The sequence below is a fragment of the Arvicanthis niloticus genome, chromosome 7 (assembly GCF_011762505.2).
Source record: "Arvicanthis niloticus isolate mArvNil1 chromosome 7, mArvNil1.pat.X, whole genome shotgun sequence".
NCBI classification, from domain to species: domain Eukaryota; kingdom Metazoa; phylum Chordata; class Mammalia; order Rodentia; family Muridae; genus Arvicanthis; species Arvicanthis niloticus.
In genome coordinates this window covers 86343716-86359202 of record NC_047664.1, presented here as the reverse complement: position 1 = coordinate 86359202, position 15487 = coordinate 86343716, and the positions used below count along the sequence as shown (strand labels likewise).

Genomic DNA, 15487 nt, shown 5'->3' with positions numbered 1-15487 from the left:
CAGCCTAAGGGCAAGTTTACTGGGATGATTTAAATAATGTGGAGCCTGGATGGGGCAGGGTCTTAGCCTGCTGTGGACAGGATCATCCCTAAGGAAAGGGGTCCTGGATTGAATAAGAAAGCTAAAGAAGGATTTAGCTCAGAGTCACCCAACAAAAGAGGAACTATCCCCTATAACAGTCACTGAAGTTACTGTAGTTCACAGGATTTGCATAAAGGCTTTTTAAAACATCTCTAAATATGAACTACTTTTACAAATGCCATGTCAGCTCTGACTTCATTTGGTGGATTGTGTTTCTTCCTTGTTTTTTTTTTTTCTTTCACTACTCATAAATAATATTGTTCATGTGCCACGCTTTTGAAATAAACTCACTTTTGCATCTGTATGAGGAAAGTCATTGTTTCTGGTTATTTTACAAAACACAGACCTACTCCAACTTTATATTCCAGTTATAACAGTTACCGCTCTTCTATAGCCAACATATTTCATTCCAGTCATGTTGGTAAAAATCCCACGTTCCTAAACATCAGGAATAAAATACCAAATGGCATTGTGAGAGGTCAGAACACAAGGGTTTTTGCCCCTTCACTGACAGCTTACACCCCACTAAGTTTCTCCTGGACAGATACCATGCCTTAGTCATCTTTATGCCTTCACTCCATACTGCAATAGAACACTTAGGGAATGGTTTTTGAATGAATTCATGAATCTAATTCTGTAATCCTGGTGTACATTTTGAGTTTTTCATGGGTAGCATACAATTCTATATATAAAATCAGATGTGTCCTAATCTGATATCCTAGCTAATTCAGACATAACTTGGTAGCGCTATTCTAGAAATGGGAAGAATGATTCTAGGCAATTTCTGTATTCTGATGATATCTTTTTATTAAGAACCATATCCGTCTGTGCTATCTCCTGACCCTGAGTTGACAGGATCACAAGATGTCGATCACCTTTACAACAGCAAACTAAGAGGAGAGCTGAAGCTGACCAAGAGTTCTGTGGATTTGGAAACAGATTATCCCAAAGTGCCAGGCACAGGGCCTGGCTATAAAGGCAACACTGGCCAAACAAAAACTTTGCAAAGAAGGGTCAGCAGAGTACTTTTTCAAAGGGAGTAACTTAAGTTACAAGAGAAGGAGGCTCTGGCTCCTGCCAATATTTAGATCCAAAACCATATTGAGCTGAAACCAAAGTTCACCTTATCTGAGATCAAATGGGTTCCTGTTGATGGGCCCATTCCAAGGTTCACTCTAATACTTTATGCCAAGGCTCTGCTTATCTGGAATTTAAAGGCATATTGCCACATTAATTTTCATACTGTGGTTTTTATTCTAAAGAAATGTGTTTATAAAAGATCCTAATCCCTCTCCAAGCCTACTTGCGCAGAATTACATTTCAGGTCTCTATTTTTTAAACTTATTTATATTCTCACAACATGTATGTGTGTCTGTACTATATGCATGTTTGGTACATATGTAGAATATGGCCCAGGATCTCCTAGAACTGGAGTTACAGATGTCTATGAATCCTGGGAATCTAGCTGGATCCTCTGGAATCATAGACAGTGCTTTTGTCTGTTGAGTGTTGGGTCAACATGCCTACCTCAGGGTTTGAAATGGAACTTATTTGTTTATCTCTTTCTTTTTTTTCATTTGTACATCTTTGTGTTTGTTGACAGCACCTAGGCTTCAGAATGTTAGCCTCCCCTAGCTTGTAAATGACCCTTCTCAGAAACAAATTCCTCCTCTGGGTGTCCCCAGAGATCAAACATTTCTTCTCCCAGTAAAAGGATACTGGGGAAAGTCATTCAATAGTCTGAGAGTCAAGAAGAAAAACAGAAATGTCTCCTTAACTCTTCATGCCTCCCAGGCTGACTAGTTACATGAAGCAGATTCATGGTAGGGTAGAGCTGGATCCAGCGGAAGGTGCTAAAAGAACAGGCTTTTAATCTAGATTACAATATGCTCTAAATAAAAGTGCAGTGTGCATGATTCTGAGATTATATTATGGACCACTGAGCCATATACTTAAAATCATTAAATAGTATGGTAAATGGTCAGTGTTGTCATTAGTCATATGACAGAACACTGAACTATGGTATTTATACAAATGTGTCTGAAGAGTTATGCCTTTACTTCAGCTTCTTTATCAAAGAAACTACATTAGGAGAAAGAGAGTGGAAGGGAGGGAGAGAGAAATCTTACTTTTCACTGTTCTCCAAATACATTATACATTCAGGATCACTGAGAATCAGAAGTCACTTCCCACTTCAAATCTGTGTCCAGGTTTTGGCACTTGCCCATCAGAGGCTTTAATTATCCCATTTCTATTTGCTTTGGTGGGTACAAGTTATACTTTAACTCACCGATTATTACTCTGTCTATATCTACAAGACCTGAACAAGCATTCTTTGGAAGGCAGGTCTGAAGTTAACTACGATGTCTGTGAGAATGACAGCAGCCCTGCTCCTGCTCCTGCTCCAGATGAGTACTTTCTTTGGATCTGGGATTGGTGGGAAGGTGCTGGTGTGGCCAATGGAGTTCAGCCATTGGCTCAACTTAAGAACAATTCTAGATGAACTTCTGAAGAAGAATCATGAAGTAATGGTTCTGAAACCTTCAGCCTCCTTTTCTTATGAGGTGGACAATACATCTGCTATTGAATTTGAGACTTACCCTACAACATACTCCTTATCGGAGTTAGAGGAACGTTTCTGGTACACACTCAGAAAATATATTTATGAGCTGCCAACACAATCATTTTGGGGATACTTTTTAATGTTCCAAGAAATGATTTGGATAGATTCAGACATTTTTGAGAGTTTCTGCAAAGATATAGTTTTTAACAAAGAACTCATGACAAAGCTACAAAACTCTAGCTTTGATGTCATCCTGGCAGATCCCTTCATGCCCTGTGGTGAACTGCTGGCTGAGATTCTCAGGATACCCCTTGTATACAGTCTCCGCTTCTTTCCTGGCTCCACATATGAAAAGTACAGTGGAGGACTCACATTGCCTCCTTCCTATGTGCCTGTTGTTATGTCAGAACTGGGCGATAGAATGACTTTCATGGAGAGAGTGAAAAATGTCATCTATATGCTGTGTTTTGACTTTTGGTTCCAAACATTTAATGAGAAGAGGTGGAATCAGTTTTACACTGAAGTATTAGGTAAGTATCCTATTCAGTTGGGATTATCAAATTCTTAATTTGCTGTCATTGAAGGTGACCTTGACAGAACAGGATTGACAGCAGAGGATTTGTCTCCCCTAAATAAAATGGTGGCAACACTGTAAAATTATCTGCCAAATTCAAAGCATTGCAGAAAGACTTATGTCACAATGTCAACTGAAAAGTCTCATCTATGACTTGCACAAGACACTTCCGAAAGGCACATGCCCATAAAACAAGCTTTAAGAACTTCTCTAAGAAATGATTTATGCACCTTTTTCAACAGCAGTCTTAGCTGGCTGGTGTCATCACCGTCATCATCATCGTTACTGTTACTGTCACAAGTTGCTGTTATTGTCACAAGTATGCACATGAACACTAGTGTCATGCATGGGAGGCTGGTGCTCTGTGTTGCATATGTGGAAGATGGAACTTTCTTGAGTTTTAACTTTCACCTCTGTGTGGATTCTCAGGATCAATTCAGGTGTTTGGGTTTCTATAGGGATTGAACTCGAGTCCTTAAGTTCACATGGTAAACATCTTTACCTTCTAATCTATTGCACAAGCCCCTAAAACACTAGCTTCAAATAACCTCAAAGTCTTCATGACCTTCACAATACACTGAGACCTATACATATTTCTAGCATAGGTATAAACAACACATTGAGGACTTTTTATATAAATGAATTTTCTCATTTATGGTTTGAAAGATCTTCCCCTTTTACCTATTAAATTTCTGCACAGCTGTGAATATGCTATCTCTGCTCTATACACAGAAAAATATGTGAATTCACAACATGGGGGAATCTAATTTACTTATTGAAGTGGGTTGAAATTGTGTTTCAAATGGATAACCTTGAAAGGTAGTCATGTTGGATACTACTTGCAGTATTTTAAAATATGCTTAAGGAACACACATGTTTCTGCTCATAGTTTAAGGCAAGTGTCCTTATTTTCAGTAAATCTATTTGTACATACCAAATATTGCACATTCAGTCATGAATCAAGAGGAATATCAAAGAACTCAGGCATAATCAAAATTCTCTTTGACGTCAGCCAGGGTTTCATAGTAAGACCCTATCTGACTAAAATGCTGAAACAGAGTCCCCTTAAACATTTACACTGGGCTTGGTTGTACACACCTTCCATGTCTGCAGTTGAGATGAGGAGGAGGAAGATCTAGCATCAGGGTCACCTGTGGCTACATTAGAGACTGAGGAACCATTCTAGGCTGCATCCAACTGTCTCAAAACCAGACAACACAAAATCCTCAGTTCATTTATAGGAGCACACATCAAAGGTTCCAGCTGCTACATAGAACATGTTACATCTAGAGTAAAAGGAAAAGGTGTTTCCCTGAACTAGGATTTCTAGATAATGGCATTTGATTGTGTTCCAATGACATAGCTCTATATTTACTTATCATAAATTACCAAGGTGGTGTCTTCTCACAGTGACTCCCACAATGACTTTATATATCTCTGAGCATAAGTATGAGAAACATACACATTACAAATTTTTTCAACGTTCACTGTTATATAATACACACACACATGTACCAAAGTCACACACTTGTAAATGTCTCTGACTATGTTACCAAAAGTGCTTCCAGAAAGCTACGTGGCATACTTATATTCACCTGTGATTTGTCACGTCTTATACCTTCTCTGCTCTGGTTCCTCTTCAGGAAAACCCACGACACTCGCAGAGACTATGGCAAAGGCAGACATATGGCTCATTAGGACCTACTGGGATTTGGAATTTCCTCATCCTGTCTTACCAAATTTTGATTTTGTTGGCGGACTTCACTGCAGACCTGCCAAGCCGCTGCCTAAGGTAAATATATTCCTGGTTTTTTGCTTCTGTTTGCTTTGCTTTTGCAATATGAGTGATTATATTTTATTCCTTCGGAATCTTTGTGTCAAAATCAGAGAGTCACAGAAATTTAGGTAAAGGCAACAGACCGCAGAAATGCCTGAATCTGTTCCATCACAGAAGTCTGTATTTCTTTTATGGATCCTGTGGATTTGTGAAGACAAGAGTAGTTAGACTGCTAGTCAACACAAAGAAAATGTCAGTGATTCAATCAGACCACGCACTAAGTGACAGGTCCACCCAAAAGGTAAGCACACAGAGAGCATACAGGGAAACACAGTGTGCACAGGCTCACCTAAGAGCAAACACTATTCTACTTTCAAGAGTTACTGTGAGCAAATAGCTGAACTGTTTGAATGGTATAGTGATGGAAGACCAGATTGAGTTGCAGTGAAAGAAGAGTCAAGATATGAAGAAAGATAAAATGCACTATTTTGCTCATTTAAGAAAGCACATTATCTACCTGGTCTCCAAACCCTGCTCATAGTTAGTCTGTAAATGAGTTCTGTAGGCACACAAGAAGGCATTTCCCTGCAGGTACAGAGGAATGTGGTTCTAACATAACATTTCATAATGCAAAGGAAGAAAAACTGTTTTCTATTCTAGTAGAAGAGGTCTCTGGAGAAGCCTCATTTACTTCTATAATGGCAGCAATATCATATGATGTTACACAAAAGATGACATGCTTTTTTCTAATCCAGTTGAGATGTGTATAGTTACTGAGAACTCTAAAAGCAGAGGAAGATTCCCAAGTTCTGTCCAGGCCAGCAGTGTTTACAGGAGACTCCATCTTTACAGTAAGGGAATGGCAATGCCAACAGGAGAGGGAGGCTCACACTGAGGGCATGAAGGGTGTGCTGGGGCTGAGGTCAGTAGGAGAAAGCTGGCCCAACAAGCCCAGTGCAACTGAAAGGCAAACAGAAGGAAGGGTGTGGGAGGGAAGACTATGCATGGTACTTAGAAATAATGGAGAGTGGATTGCAGTTACTGAAACAAGTTTTCAGTCCTAGTCAGTAACTGTTGATTCTTTTTGTCCTTTGTGGTGGGAATCATTGTGCCTCTAAACCAACTTCTTCATATTATTAGATATTTAAATACTTCTGTGCAGTTCAAACAATATATATTTAACAAATTATATCAAACATGCACAAAAAAATGCACAATTTAAAATTGACTGTGTATTTAAAAATAGCTAAAAGAGAAATATGGAGTGTTCCCACACTAAAGAACTGGTAATTATTTAATAGATAGAATGTACTGTTTACCTTGATTTGATCATCCTTCGTAAAAATGAAAAAAATTACATGAACTTATTAGGTGTGTGAGAAAATGACATTCTTTAAATTTTTTGAATTAGATTCAAGGCCCATGAATTCCAGTCCTGAGCATGCATGTAGAGGAAATGAATGACGGCTTTCAATGAGAGAGTAATGCAAGGATGATCAGAACATCACTCTTTCTCAAGGAAGATGGGTGGTTTGCATGAGAATGACCCCCATAGGCTCATATTTGAATGCTGGGTTCCCAGTTGATGAACCACTTAAGAGAGATTAGGAGGTGTGGCTTTGTTGGAGAAAATGTGTCACTGGAGATGGACTTTGATGTTTCCAAAGCCTAAGCCATACCTGATCTCTTTTTTGTCTATCTGCAACATATGGATTAGGTTGAGCTCTGGGCTTTTATTCCAGTGACATGCCTTCCTGCCTGCCAACGTGCTAACCAACAAGAAGTTATTAGAGTAAACCCCTAAGAGTGTAGCAAGCCTCCAATTAAATGCATTCTTTTTTTAAAGATTTTATTTATTTTATGTATGTGAATACATTGTTACTTTGTTCAGACACACCAGAAGATGGCATCAGATCTCATTACAGATGGTTTTGCGCCACCATGTAGTTGCTGAGAATTGAACTCAGGACCTCCAGCACTAAATACATTCTCTTATAGGTTATTTTAATTATGCTATTTCCACCCAACTTTAGAACAGTAGCTACGAAAGAGGAAAGCAACCTAGATGTCAATAGAAATGTTAATAAATAAACATATATACTGTATATGTTTGTTTATGTTGTATATATCTACATATTTACATGTTCATTTAGGTACATATACATATTTTTACATGTAGCCCACTTAAATATGCACGAATATACATATAGACATATTTATATGTGTGTACATGTGTGTATATATGTGTATATGCATGTGTGTGTGTGTGTGTGTATGTGTATATGTATATGTCTTTCTACAAATACAAAGAAATATCCAAACCTTTAAAATCTAGAGTCTACAGACACATGGCATGACCTTAATTAGAGTACACTAAATAAAATGAGCTAGCAAACAAGAAAGAAAATAAGAATATCTTATGTAAACAACATATACTAGTTGAAATTATAGAAAGAAAAAGAAGATGCTTGGAAGTCAAAGGAACAAGGAGAAAGAAGGAGAACTTTGGATTTAATTTCTAAAACTCGTGTCTTTCAAGATGAAAATAACCCAAAGCAATTTGTATGACTATGAGAATCGTAACCTGTGTACAATGAGTTACAAGTATACATCTTATACATGGATGTGACACTATTCTGAACATTTGTGAGAGTCCTTGATATATTTCCAATGATGTATGTGTCTGTTTTTATACATGTTTTTTGATACTTCTGCTCTTTGTGATGGTCTGATATTTTATTAACAGGAAATAGAAGACTTTGTCCAGTCATCTGGAGAACATGGTGTTGTGGTGTTTTCCCTGGGGTCCATGGTGGGCAGCCTAACAGAAGAAAGGGCCAATGTGATTGCAGCAGGCCTTGCCCAGATTCCACAGAAGGTGAGTTACAGTGTCTCAGTGATGACTCCTTGATGAGATGGTCATATGCTCTTCTAGATCTGCTTGCAGATGCCTCCTGTATGAAATTGAAGTTGTCCTGATGATACCAACACACATTTCCCATACTTATACACACACACACACACACACACACACACATGTTGCATGTAATTTTAAGAACATGCTCCAGGCTTAGCTCCACCATAGGATAGCAGGCACCTTTCTGCTCTCTTTCTCCTACCCTCCTTAGCTCCACGGAAGAAAACACTAAACAGCTTTATTAAAGTAAAACTTGCCAGTTAACACAAATTCTGGGTGAAGAATCTCCTGCCCTGAGAATTCCCAGCCACCCAAGATCTTACATGGTTGTTGCATGCCTTCTATTCCAATACCTGGCCTAAAAGACCTCTTCCTTCCCTCCATCGCTTCTCTTTCTTCTGTGACCCGGAAGTCCCACCTTCCCTTTGGCCCAGCAATTGGCTTCAGCCCTCTTTACTGACCAAATCAAAAACCAATTAGGGAATCAGATAACTTTTGTTTATAGTATAATCTTATTTGTAGAATTTTTTTTTTCTAATTTATCGTGTCAAGAAATTTAACCCAGAATTCCCATGGAGCCCACAATTGAAGAAACAGAGTTCTTTTGCAGGACTTCTTCAAAACCCCCTAAAGCATTCTTATGTTGTAACTAGCCTGTATCTGTAGTTGCAGGCAGAAGCCTTTCTTTCTGCCTTCCACCAATTCATAGGAGAGAACTCCATCCATAAGCTGTGGCTCCTGAGTTCTTTGTATAACATTTCCCTTCGTGAGCCATCACATAATTCCTCCTCTCACAGAGAAAATGCCTCTCCCATCCTTCCTCCTGCCATACACACACACACACACACACACACACACACACACACAAACACACACACACACACACACACTCGCGTGCTCGGAAACTCACTAACTTATCAATAAATAAAAATTATTCCTTATTATAAAATGGAATTTGTACAAAGGTCATTTGCTTGTTATTCTTTTATCTTATATTATTTACTATTGTTACTGTTGTTGTTGTTGTTGTTATTGTTATTCTTATTATTATTAAAGATGCCTGTTATTTTTCTATGAAAAAGCAGAGGGAAGGGGGATGTGGATTTGGATAAAAGAGGAGGAGAACAGGATCTAGAAAGAAATTTGGGGAGGGCAAACAATAATCAGAGCCTATACCATTAAATTTGTCTTATTAAAGAGGAAAAAGAGAAGTGAAAAAATATGTAGATTTCACAAATGGGGTTGTATCATGCAGAAGTGGGAAGCACATCTGCATCCTCGCTGTAGTGATTCCTCATGGTCCCCATCAGTCATCCTCAGGCCTGGCTCTTACACAATGTGCTTTTGTCTCCATTGTTTCTTAACCTCTTCTGAATTCTAGCATGAGTAACTTGACATTTGACCAAGGGAATAAGAGGCCAGCTTCACCTTAACAGGTTCTGTGGAGATTCGAAGGCAAGAAGCCAGAAACCTTGGGCTCCAACACTCGTCTGTACAAATGGATCCCCCAGAATGACCTTCTAGGTAAGCATCAGGACACAACTGCAACATGAGGAATGGCCAGTCAGGAAGGGAAATGTCAGCACTAATGCATTTATGACAAATCTGATATAGTCCTGATAAAAATGGGTAAAGTATTGATATGGCTATTCTATTAACATTCAAGATGAGGAGAAGCCATTTTTATTTATGCTCTAATTATTTTTCAGATATACTTAAATCACTTCTACATGTTTCTCCCTACCTCCTATTTCTATAACTTTACATCTACCCTTTCCCCTACTGTACACTACTTTTGAATGCCAATAAAATGGCATTCGTCAATAACTGACTCTTCATTTACAACCTTCACACCAAACCTCCATATATAGTGTAGTGCCACATGTGACAAACTGTGCTCAGTCTTATTCCTGTACCATGAGCATACAACCCTACTGCTTGGTCCAACCCATCAGGGGCAGTGACTTCACTGTTTCATTAGTAGAACATACTCTCCTGAACCACAGCCTGAGCTTGTACCCATGTTTTCTCCACTTGGGGGAGCACTGCCTGTTTTGTCCAATGAAAAAAAATCCTTCTACTTCCACTCTGCTCCTCCTCAATATGGACTTCACTTGAAGGTCCTCGGACTTACCTTAAATCTCACAAAAACAGTACAGCCACTTGGTTATCATAATGCTATCTAGAGCACATTGTACCAAGTCTTGCCTTTATCCTCTGCCTCCCATTTTCTTTCTCAGAATTATGATTAGTAACACTTTAACTTCCTTCCCACTCCTGCTAGGTCATCCAAAAACCAGAGCTTTTATAACTCATGGTGGCACCAATGGCATCTATGAGGCCATCTACCACGGGATTCCTATAGTTGGCATTCCTTTGTTTGGAGACCAATATGACAATATTGTTCACTTGAAGACCAAAGGAGCAGCTATTAGACTGGACTTTCTCACAATGTCCAGTACAGACTTGTTCACTGCACTGAAGACAGTCACTAATGACCCTTCGTGAGTACTGTGCTTTTGTAAAGTTACTACTAGTCAAGATAGGTTCTGTCGCTGGGCAGTAGTGACACATGCCTTTAATCCCAGCACTTGGGAGGCAGAGGCAGGCAGATTTCTGAGTTTGAGGGCAGCCTGGTCTACAGAGTGAGTTCCAAGAAAGCTAGGGGTATACAGGGCTAGCTTTCCTCTGATCTTTAGTCTGATGGTGAAAACAACAATAAGACTAAATGCAAAACTCATTTGACCATTGTAGAAAGAGCTTTAAATGTCGACTAAGACTGCAAACTACACTCATGACTCAATGAAGGAGAAGTTAGTTTACTATAATTTGATATTAAGTATTTTCTTCTCTTGCTAAATGAAAGGACACAATTTCCACAAATAGGATCAATTCAAGAAACAGGATAATGAAATCAAACATATAAAATATTTCAATTCAATGACTCAAAATTTCCAAAACTCTTCTTCTTTCTTTAAATAATACTCACTTACTGCCCAGAAGAGAATAATTATGCATATAAATGCATATATAGATATGTTATTATCAAATATGAATACTTATAATTTCCAGCTTTTGAACATTTATGTCACTTTTATTAATGGTGAAATCTCCTTTTCCATAGTTCTCTAATTACAATAAGATACAAACTTGAAACTCAGTCACTCACTTTCTACACAGAACTATCCTGCTGTCCAGTGGCAGGATGTGTATTTAAGCTCACCTCTTTATCCTCACTCATTCTCTCCTTCCTTGACATCAGTTACCAGTGGTCTGCCCAAACTTATATAAAATCAGCTTTGCTAGTTTCCCCTCAGTAGTGAGAAAATTCAGTGTTTCCCTTTAGGGCATAGTTTATGTGATTTATTATAAACCCTGGTAGAGATATAGAGATATAGATATAGATATAGATATGGATATAGATAGATATAGATGTAGATGTAGATGTAGATGTAGATGTAGATGTAGATGTAGATATAGATATAGATATAGATATAGATATAGATATTTGGTTTTTTGAGACAGGGTTTCTCTGTGTAGTCCTGGCTGTCCTGGAACTCACTCTGTAGACCAGGCTGGCATCGAACTCAGAAATCGGCCTGTCTCTGCCTCCCAAGTGCTGGGATTAAAGGCGTGCACCACCACCGCCCGGGAGATTTTTATTATTTTATGTATGTGAGTACACTCTAGCTATCTTAAGACATAACAGAAGAGGGCATCAGATCCCTTTACAGATAGTTGTGAGCCACCATGTGGTTGCTAGGATTTGAACTCAGGACTTCTGGAAGAGCAGTTGTGCTCTTAACAACTGAGCCATCTCTCCAGCCCCATGGTGGCTATAAAGAAAGGATTTCATTCCTTATAATGGTTGAATAAATATTCAACAAAGTTTTACACCACAGTTTGCTCATCTGTCATCCAACAATGGGCATCTCGGTCAATTCTTCTACTCATATGTCATGACAAGATCTTCATAAACCATGGACAATAAAGTATTTTTTGATATCTTATTTACTCTTTCTTTAAATAGATAATTAACAGTCTGGAAGATAAACGCTGGGGTAATTCTGTTTTCAGTATGTTCAGCAAATCCATGCTCTTTTTGTGGTGGCCATATTAAATGTCACTAAAGCATTTGCTTATGTGAGTAATGACTCCACCCCTTGATCCATTGATCAGCCTGACATCATCCTGATATCAATCTGGTTGTACATTCTTAACTCAGAGAACTGAGGCCCACAAATTTTCCTATGACCTCCACACATACTACAGGGGTTATGCCACTCCCCTAAGAGTCACACACAGACACAATTTGAATAAACAGGACAAAAAGGAGGGGATGAATTCCATTTCCTATGCTCCCTTTTCATTGTTGTGCTTGTGTCTCTTTGAGCAATATGTGGTGAATTCAGGCCCTTGAGAAGTCTAGGCAAATTGTCAAATAGCTGCATCTGAAGCTTATGTCTTATGTCATATTTGGAAAATATATCCATGTCTCTTCGGTTACCATTTTTAAGCATTGATAATGTTTTATTGAGATGTCAAAAAGGTTTAACACCGTTTCTTTTCAAGGGCATTAATGTAATCATCTTCAAATGACATTGAACCACTGCACTTGCCGGGCTTGGAATGCCTTACAAACATTTCCTATCCTGGAAAGAGTTATTTCCCCAAATGATTTCTCATTTCCTATTTGAAAAAAAAAAAAAGTTATCAGAAATTACCGCCTTACATGCAAACTTTCAAACATACCCCAATCAAAACCATACTCACCTAGTGTTCTACTACTCCCCAAAAACATTCATGAGTTTATGCACTAAGAAATTAATAGGTTTTCATTGTTCATGTCTTTAGCTACAAGGAGAATGCCATGCGGTTATCAAGAATTCACCACGATCAGCCAGTGAAGCCCCTGGACAGAGCAGTCTTCTGGATTGAGTTTGTCATGCGCAACAAAGGAGCCAAGCATCTTCGTGTGGCAGCGCATGACCTCAACTGGGTCCAATACCACTCTCTGGATGTGCTTGGGTTCCTGCTGGCCTGTGTGGCAACTGTGGTATTCATCCTCACAAGGTGTTGCCTCTTTTGTTGCCAGAAGTTTACTAAAGCTGGAAGGAAGAAGAAAATGAAGTAGCTGAACTAAGGAAGACAAACACATGGACCTCCCCAGTGCATCACAGTAAGGGTGGCAATGAGTATCGGGTCCTTCATCCTGTGACAAGATAAATTTTAATAATTACTTATCAAGTGAGAAGGTTTTTTTCTCCCAGAGAAATAATAGTTCTTTTGGAATTAGTAGGATTTCAGCCAAAGGTAAAATTGAAAGGGAAACACTAAAATTAACACAATCAACATGAATACACACAGAAATGTTACAAATTCATTTCTGCAGCATAAAACTTAAATCGAGAATGTTATGGCTGAAGAATTGTCTTTATGGTCTCATCATTTGTCAGTCAAGACATCCTCCTTGATTTTGGATGCCAGGAACTCATCAGTAGTAGCATCTGGTACTGCAGTATAAGAAAATCAGGAGATGCACAAAGCACAGCTTCTAAAACTTAGCCAATTTATAGAGACCTCTGAACACCTGAACAGTCCCTATACTACAGAATGTTGGAGCATTAAATCTTCAGCCTTCTGGCACAGAATCATCTGACAGACCTTAGTGATGCAGAATTATTAAGGGCTGATTACTCTGTCTAAGCAGATATAATCAGTCGACTATTCTGCAAGTGTGTCCTTTTCTGGACAGTAATTTGTCTGTAGATGGAAAGAGGCAATTCTTGCCTAGTGGCTGTCTCCCCACAGCTGGAGTAACTCCAAAGATGCTCAATTTCTTCTTAGAATCCAAGACAGGAAGCTGTCAGGAGCAAACAGGTCTCTAATCAAAATGAACAGTCATTCTGGGTTTCTGACGGGGCTGAAAACCTATAGTCTCATAGCCAATCCTGGCTATTCACTTTGAGAGAAAAGATCTGAGTGGATGGCTTTTCAGCTGACATTCATTCTAAAGCCAAGAAAAAAGTCAGGTTCAGAACTAGTTAGAAGAGATGACAGAGGTTCTGGTTAGTCAATAAAATGATGGACTGGGTATTAGGACTATCTTGTACCTCACTGATACAAATAGGCATAATTATGCTCAAATTCTATTTAGAGAGAAAAGTTTTATTTTAACAGGAAGGGTGATATGTAGGAGGAGCTAAGGGGGAAGCAGTACCGAGAAGAAGAGAAAGAGTAAAAAGAGGAGAAGAAGAAGGAGAGGAGAAGCTAGGTGATGAGAGAGAGAAAGAGAGAAGGGGCATGGAGGCAGATGTTCACGTGTCTCCACCAGTCAAAGATAGTTAATATATCTAGGTTGGGTATTGGGTTACACTTCTGATTGAGCATTACCAAACTTATAAAGCCTTTGGTTAACATTTTTTTAAAAATTGCATAAAAACAAAAAGAAAAGGGGGATGGGACAGGGGTTTTCTAGGGAGGGGAAATGGGGAAAGGGAATGGCATCTGAAATGTAAATAAAATATTCAATAAAAAAAAAGAAAAAAAGAAAAACAATAAAAAAAAAATCAGGAGATGTGAGACAGATTCAGGACAAGTGCCTGAAGCTCCCGGGACAACTACCTGGTGTTCTGCAAGAAATAGCTTGCCCTATAGAACGTGAAAGGGAAACATAACAGTGGAGTTGTTGGTTCCATATGTGTGACATGGCATAGGTGTGCCCCACTCACAAATTAATAAGCACAAGCATGTAAATATACATATGCACAAGCTTTAAAAACATACACACACTTAGACACACACACACCAAACACTTATGGTGACTAACAGATTGTTTGAGGATACAAGTTCACTAAGAAGCATACTCTATATGGTTCTGCAAGTATTGAACAAGTTTTAACTTTATTTATTACAGACTTTACAGGATGAATTTCCAGTAAAAAGTGTTCAGGCCTGAAGCTGTGTGAAACCTGTAACCCCACATTTGTCTTTTGTAGACCAATATTGTTGCAGAGCCTCGTGTTATACACTGAACCTCTGAATGACCTCTTCCTTAAAGGACCTACCAAGATAGTACTTGGAGCTGGAGGGATGGTTCCACAGCTACTAACTCTAGCTCCTCTTCCAGAGAACCCACATTCCATTCCCACTCCATATGGTGATGACTCAGGACCAGCAGTAACTCAAGTGTCTTAGGATCTTACACCCTCTTCCGGCCTCTGTTGGTGCTGTATTCACGTGGCACAGAAAATGTGCAAATGGAACACACATACACATGAAATTAAGGATCAAAGAAAATTTTTGATTCCATGAAATGAGTTCTGTTTTACTTCAATCATTTACAAAAAATAATGAGATTACCTGATTTTCATAATTAGCCTTTGGGAACAGATGTAAGATTTCAATGTATGTTTTGATAACACAGAATAAAGACTCAAGCTGTTCTCACACAATTGCAGGATGTGTGTATGTATGTGATATGTGTCCCTTTTTACAAAACAGAATATACTTTACCTATGTTCTTTATATTTGTGCTATGACTTTAATATTTCAATAGAAGATGTTTTGAAATTA

At 38.6% G+C, this 15487-nt stretch overlaps 1 protein-coding gene across 2 annotated transcripts; it reads left to right on the top strand.

Annotated features, from left to right (window-relative positions):
• The first annotated feature begins 2400 nt into the window (after positions 1 to 2400).
• Positions 2401 to 15366, top strand: LOC117712837 (UDP-glucuronosyltransferase 2B4-like). Of its 2 annotated transcripts, XM_076938735.1 has the most exons (7): positions 2401 to 3174; positions 4862 to 5010; positions 7742 to 7873; positions 9349 to 9436; positions 10197 to 10416; positions 12767 to 13091; positions 14911 to 15366. In XM_076938735.1, the coding sequence occupies exons 1-6, from the start codon at positions 2445 to 2447 to the stop codon at positions 13044 to 13046; spliced, it is 1599 nt and encodes a 532-aa protein (XP_076794850.1). In that variant the 5' UTR covers positions 2401 to 2444; the 3' UTR covers positions 13047 to 13091; positions 14911 to 15366. The 2 variants fall into 2 exon arrangements, with proteins under 2 accessions (XP_076794850.1, XP_034364911.1); XM_034509020.2 differs by having other exon boundaries at positions 12767 to 15366.
• Positions 15367 to 15487: the final 121 nt, after the last annotated feature.

Coding starts and splice junctions, on each gene's coding strand:
- LOC117712837 (XM_076938735.1), top strand. CDS start 2,445: ATGTCTGTGAGAATGACAGCAGCCCTGCTCCTGCTCCTGCTCCAGATG. Junction 9,437..10,196: donor CCCCCAGAATGACCTTCTAG/GTAAGCATCAGG, acceptor CACTCCTGCTAG/GTCATCCAAAAACCAGAGCT. Junction 10,417..12,766: donor ACAGTCACTAATGACCCTTC/GTGAGTACTGTG, acceptor TCATGTCTTTAG/CTACAAGGAGAATGCCATGC.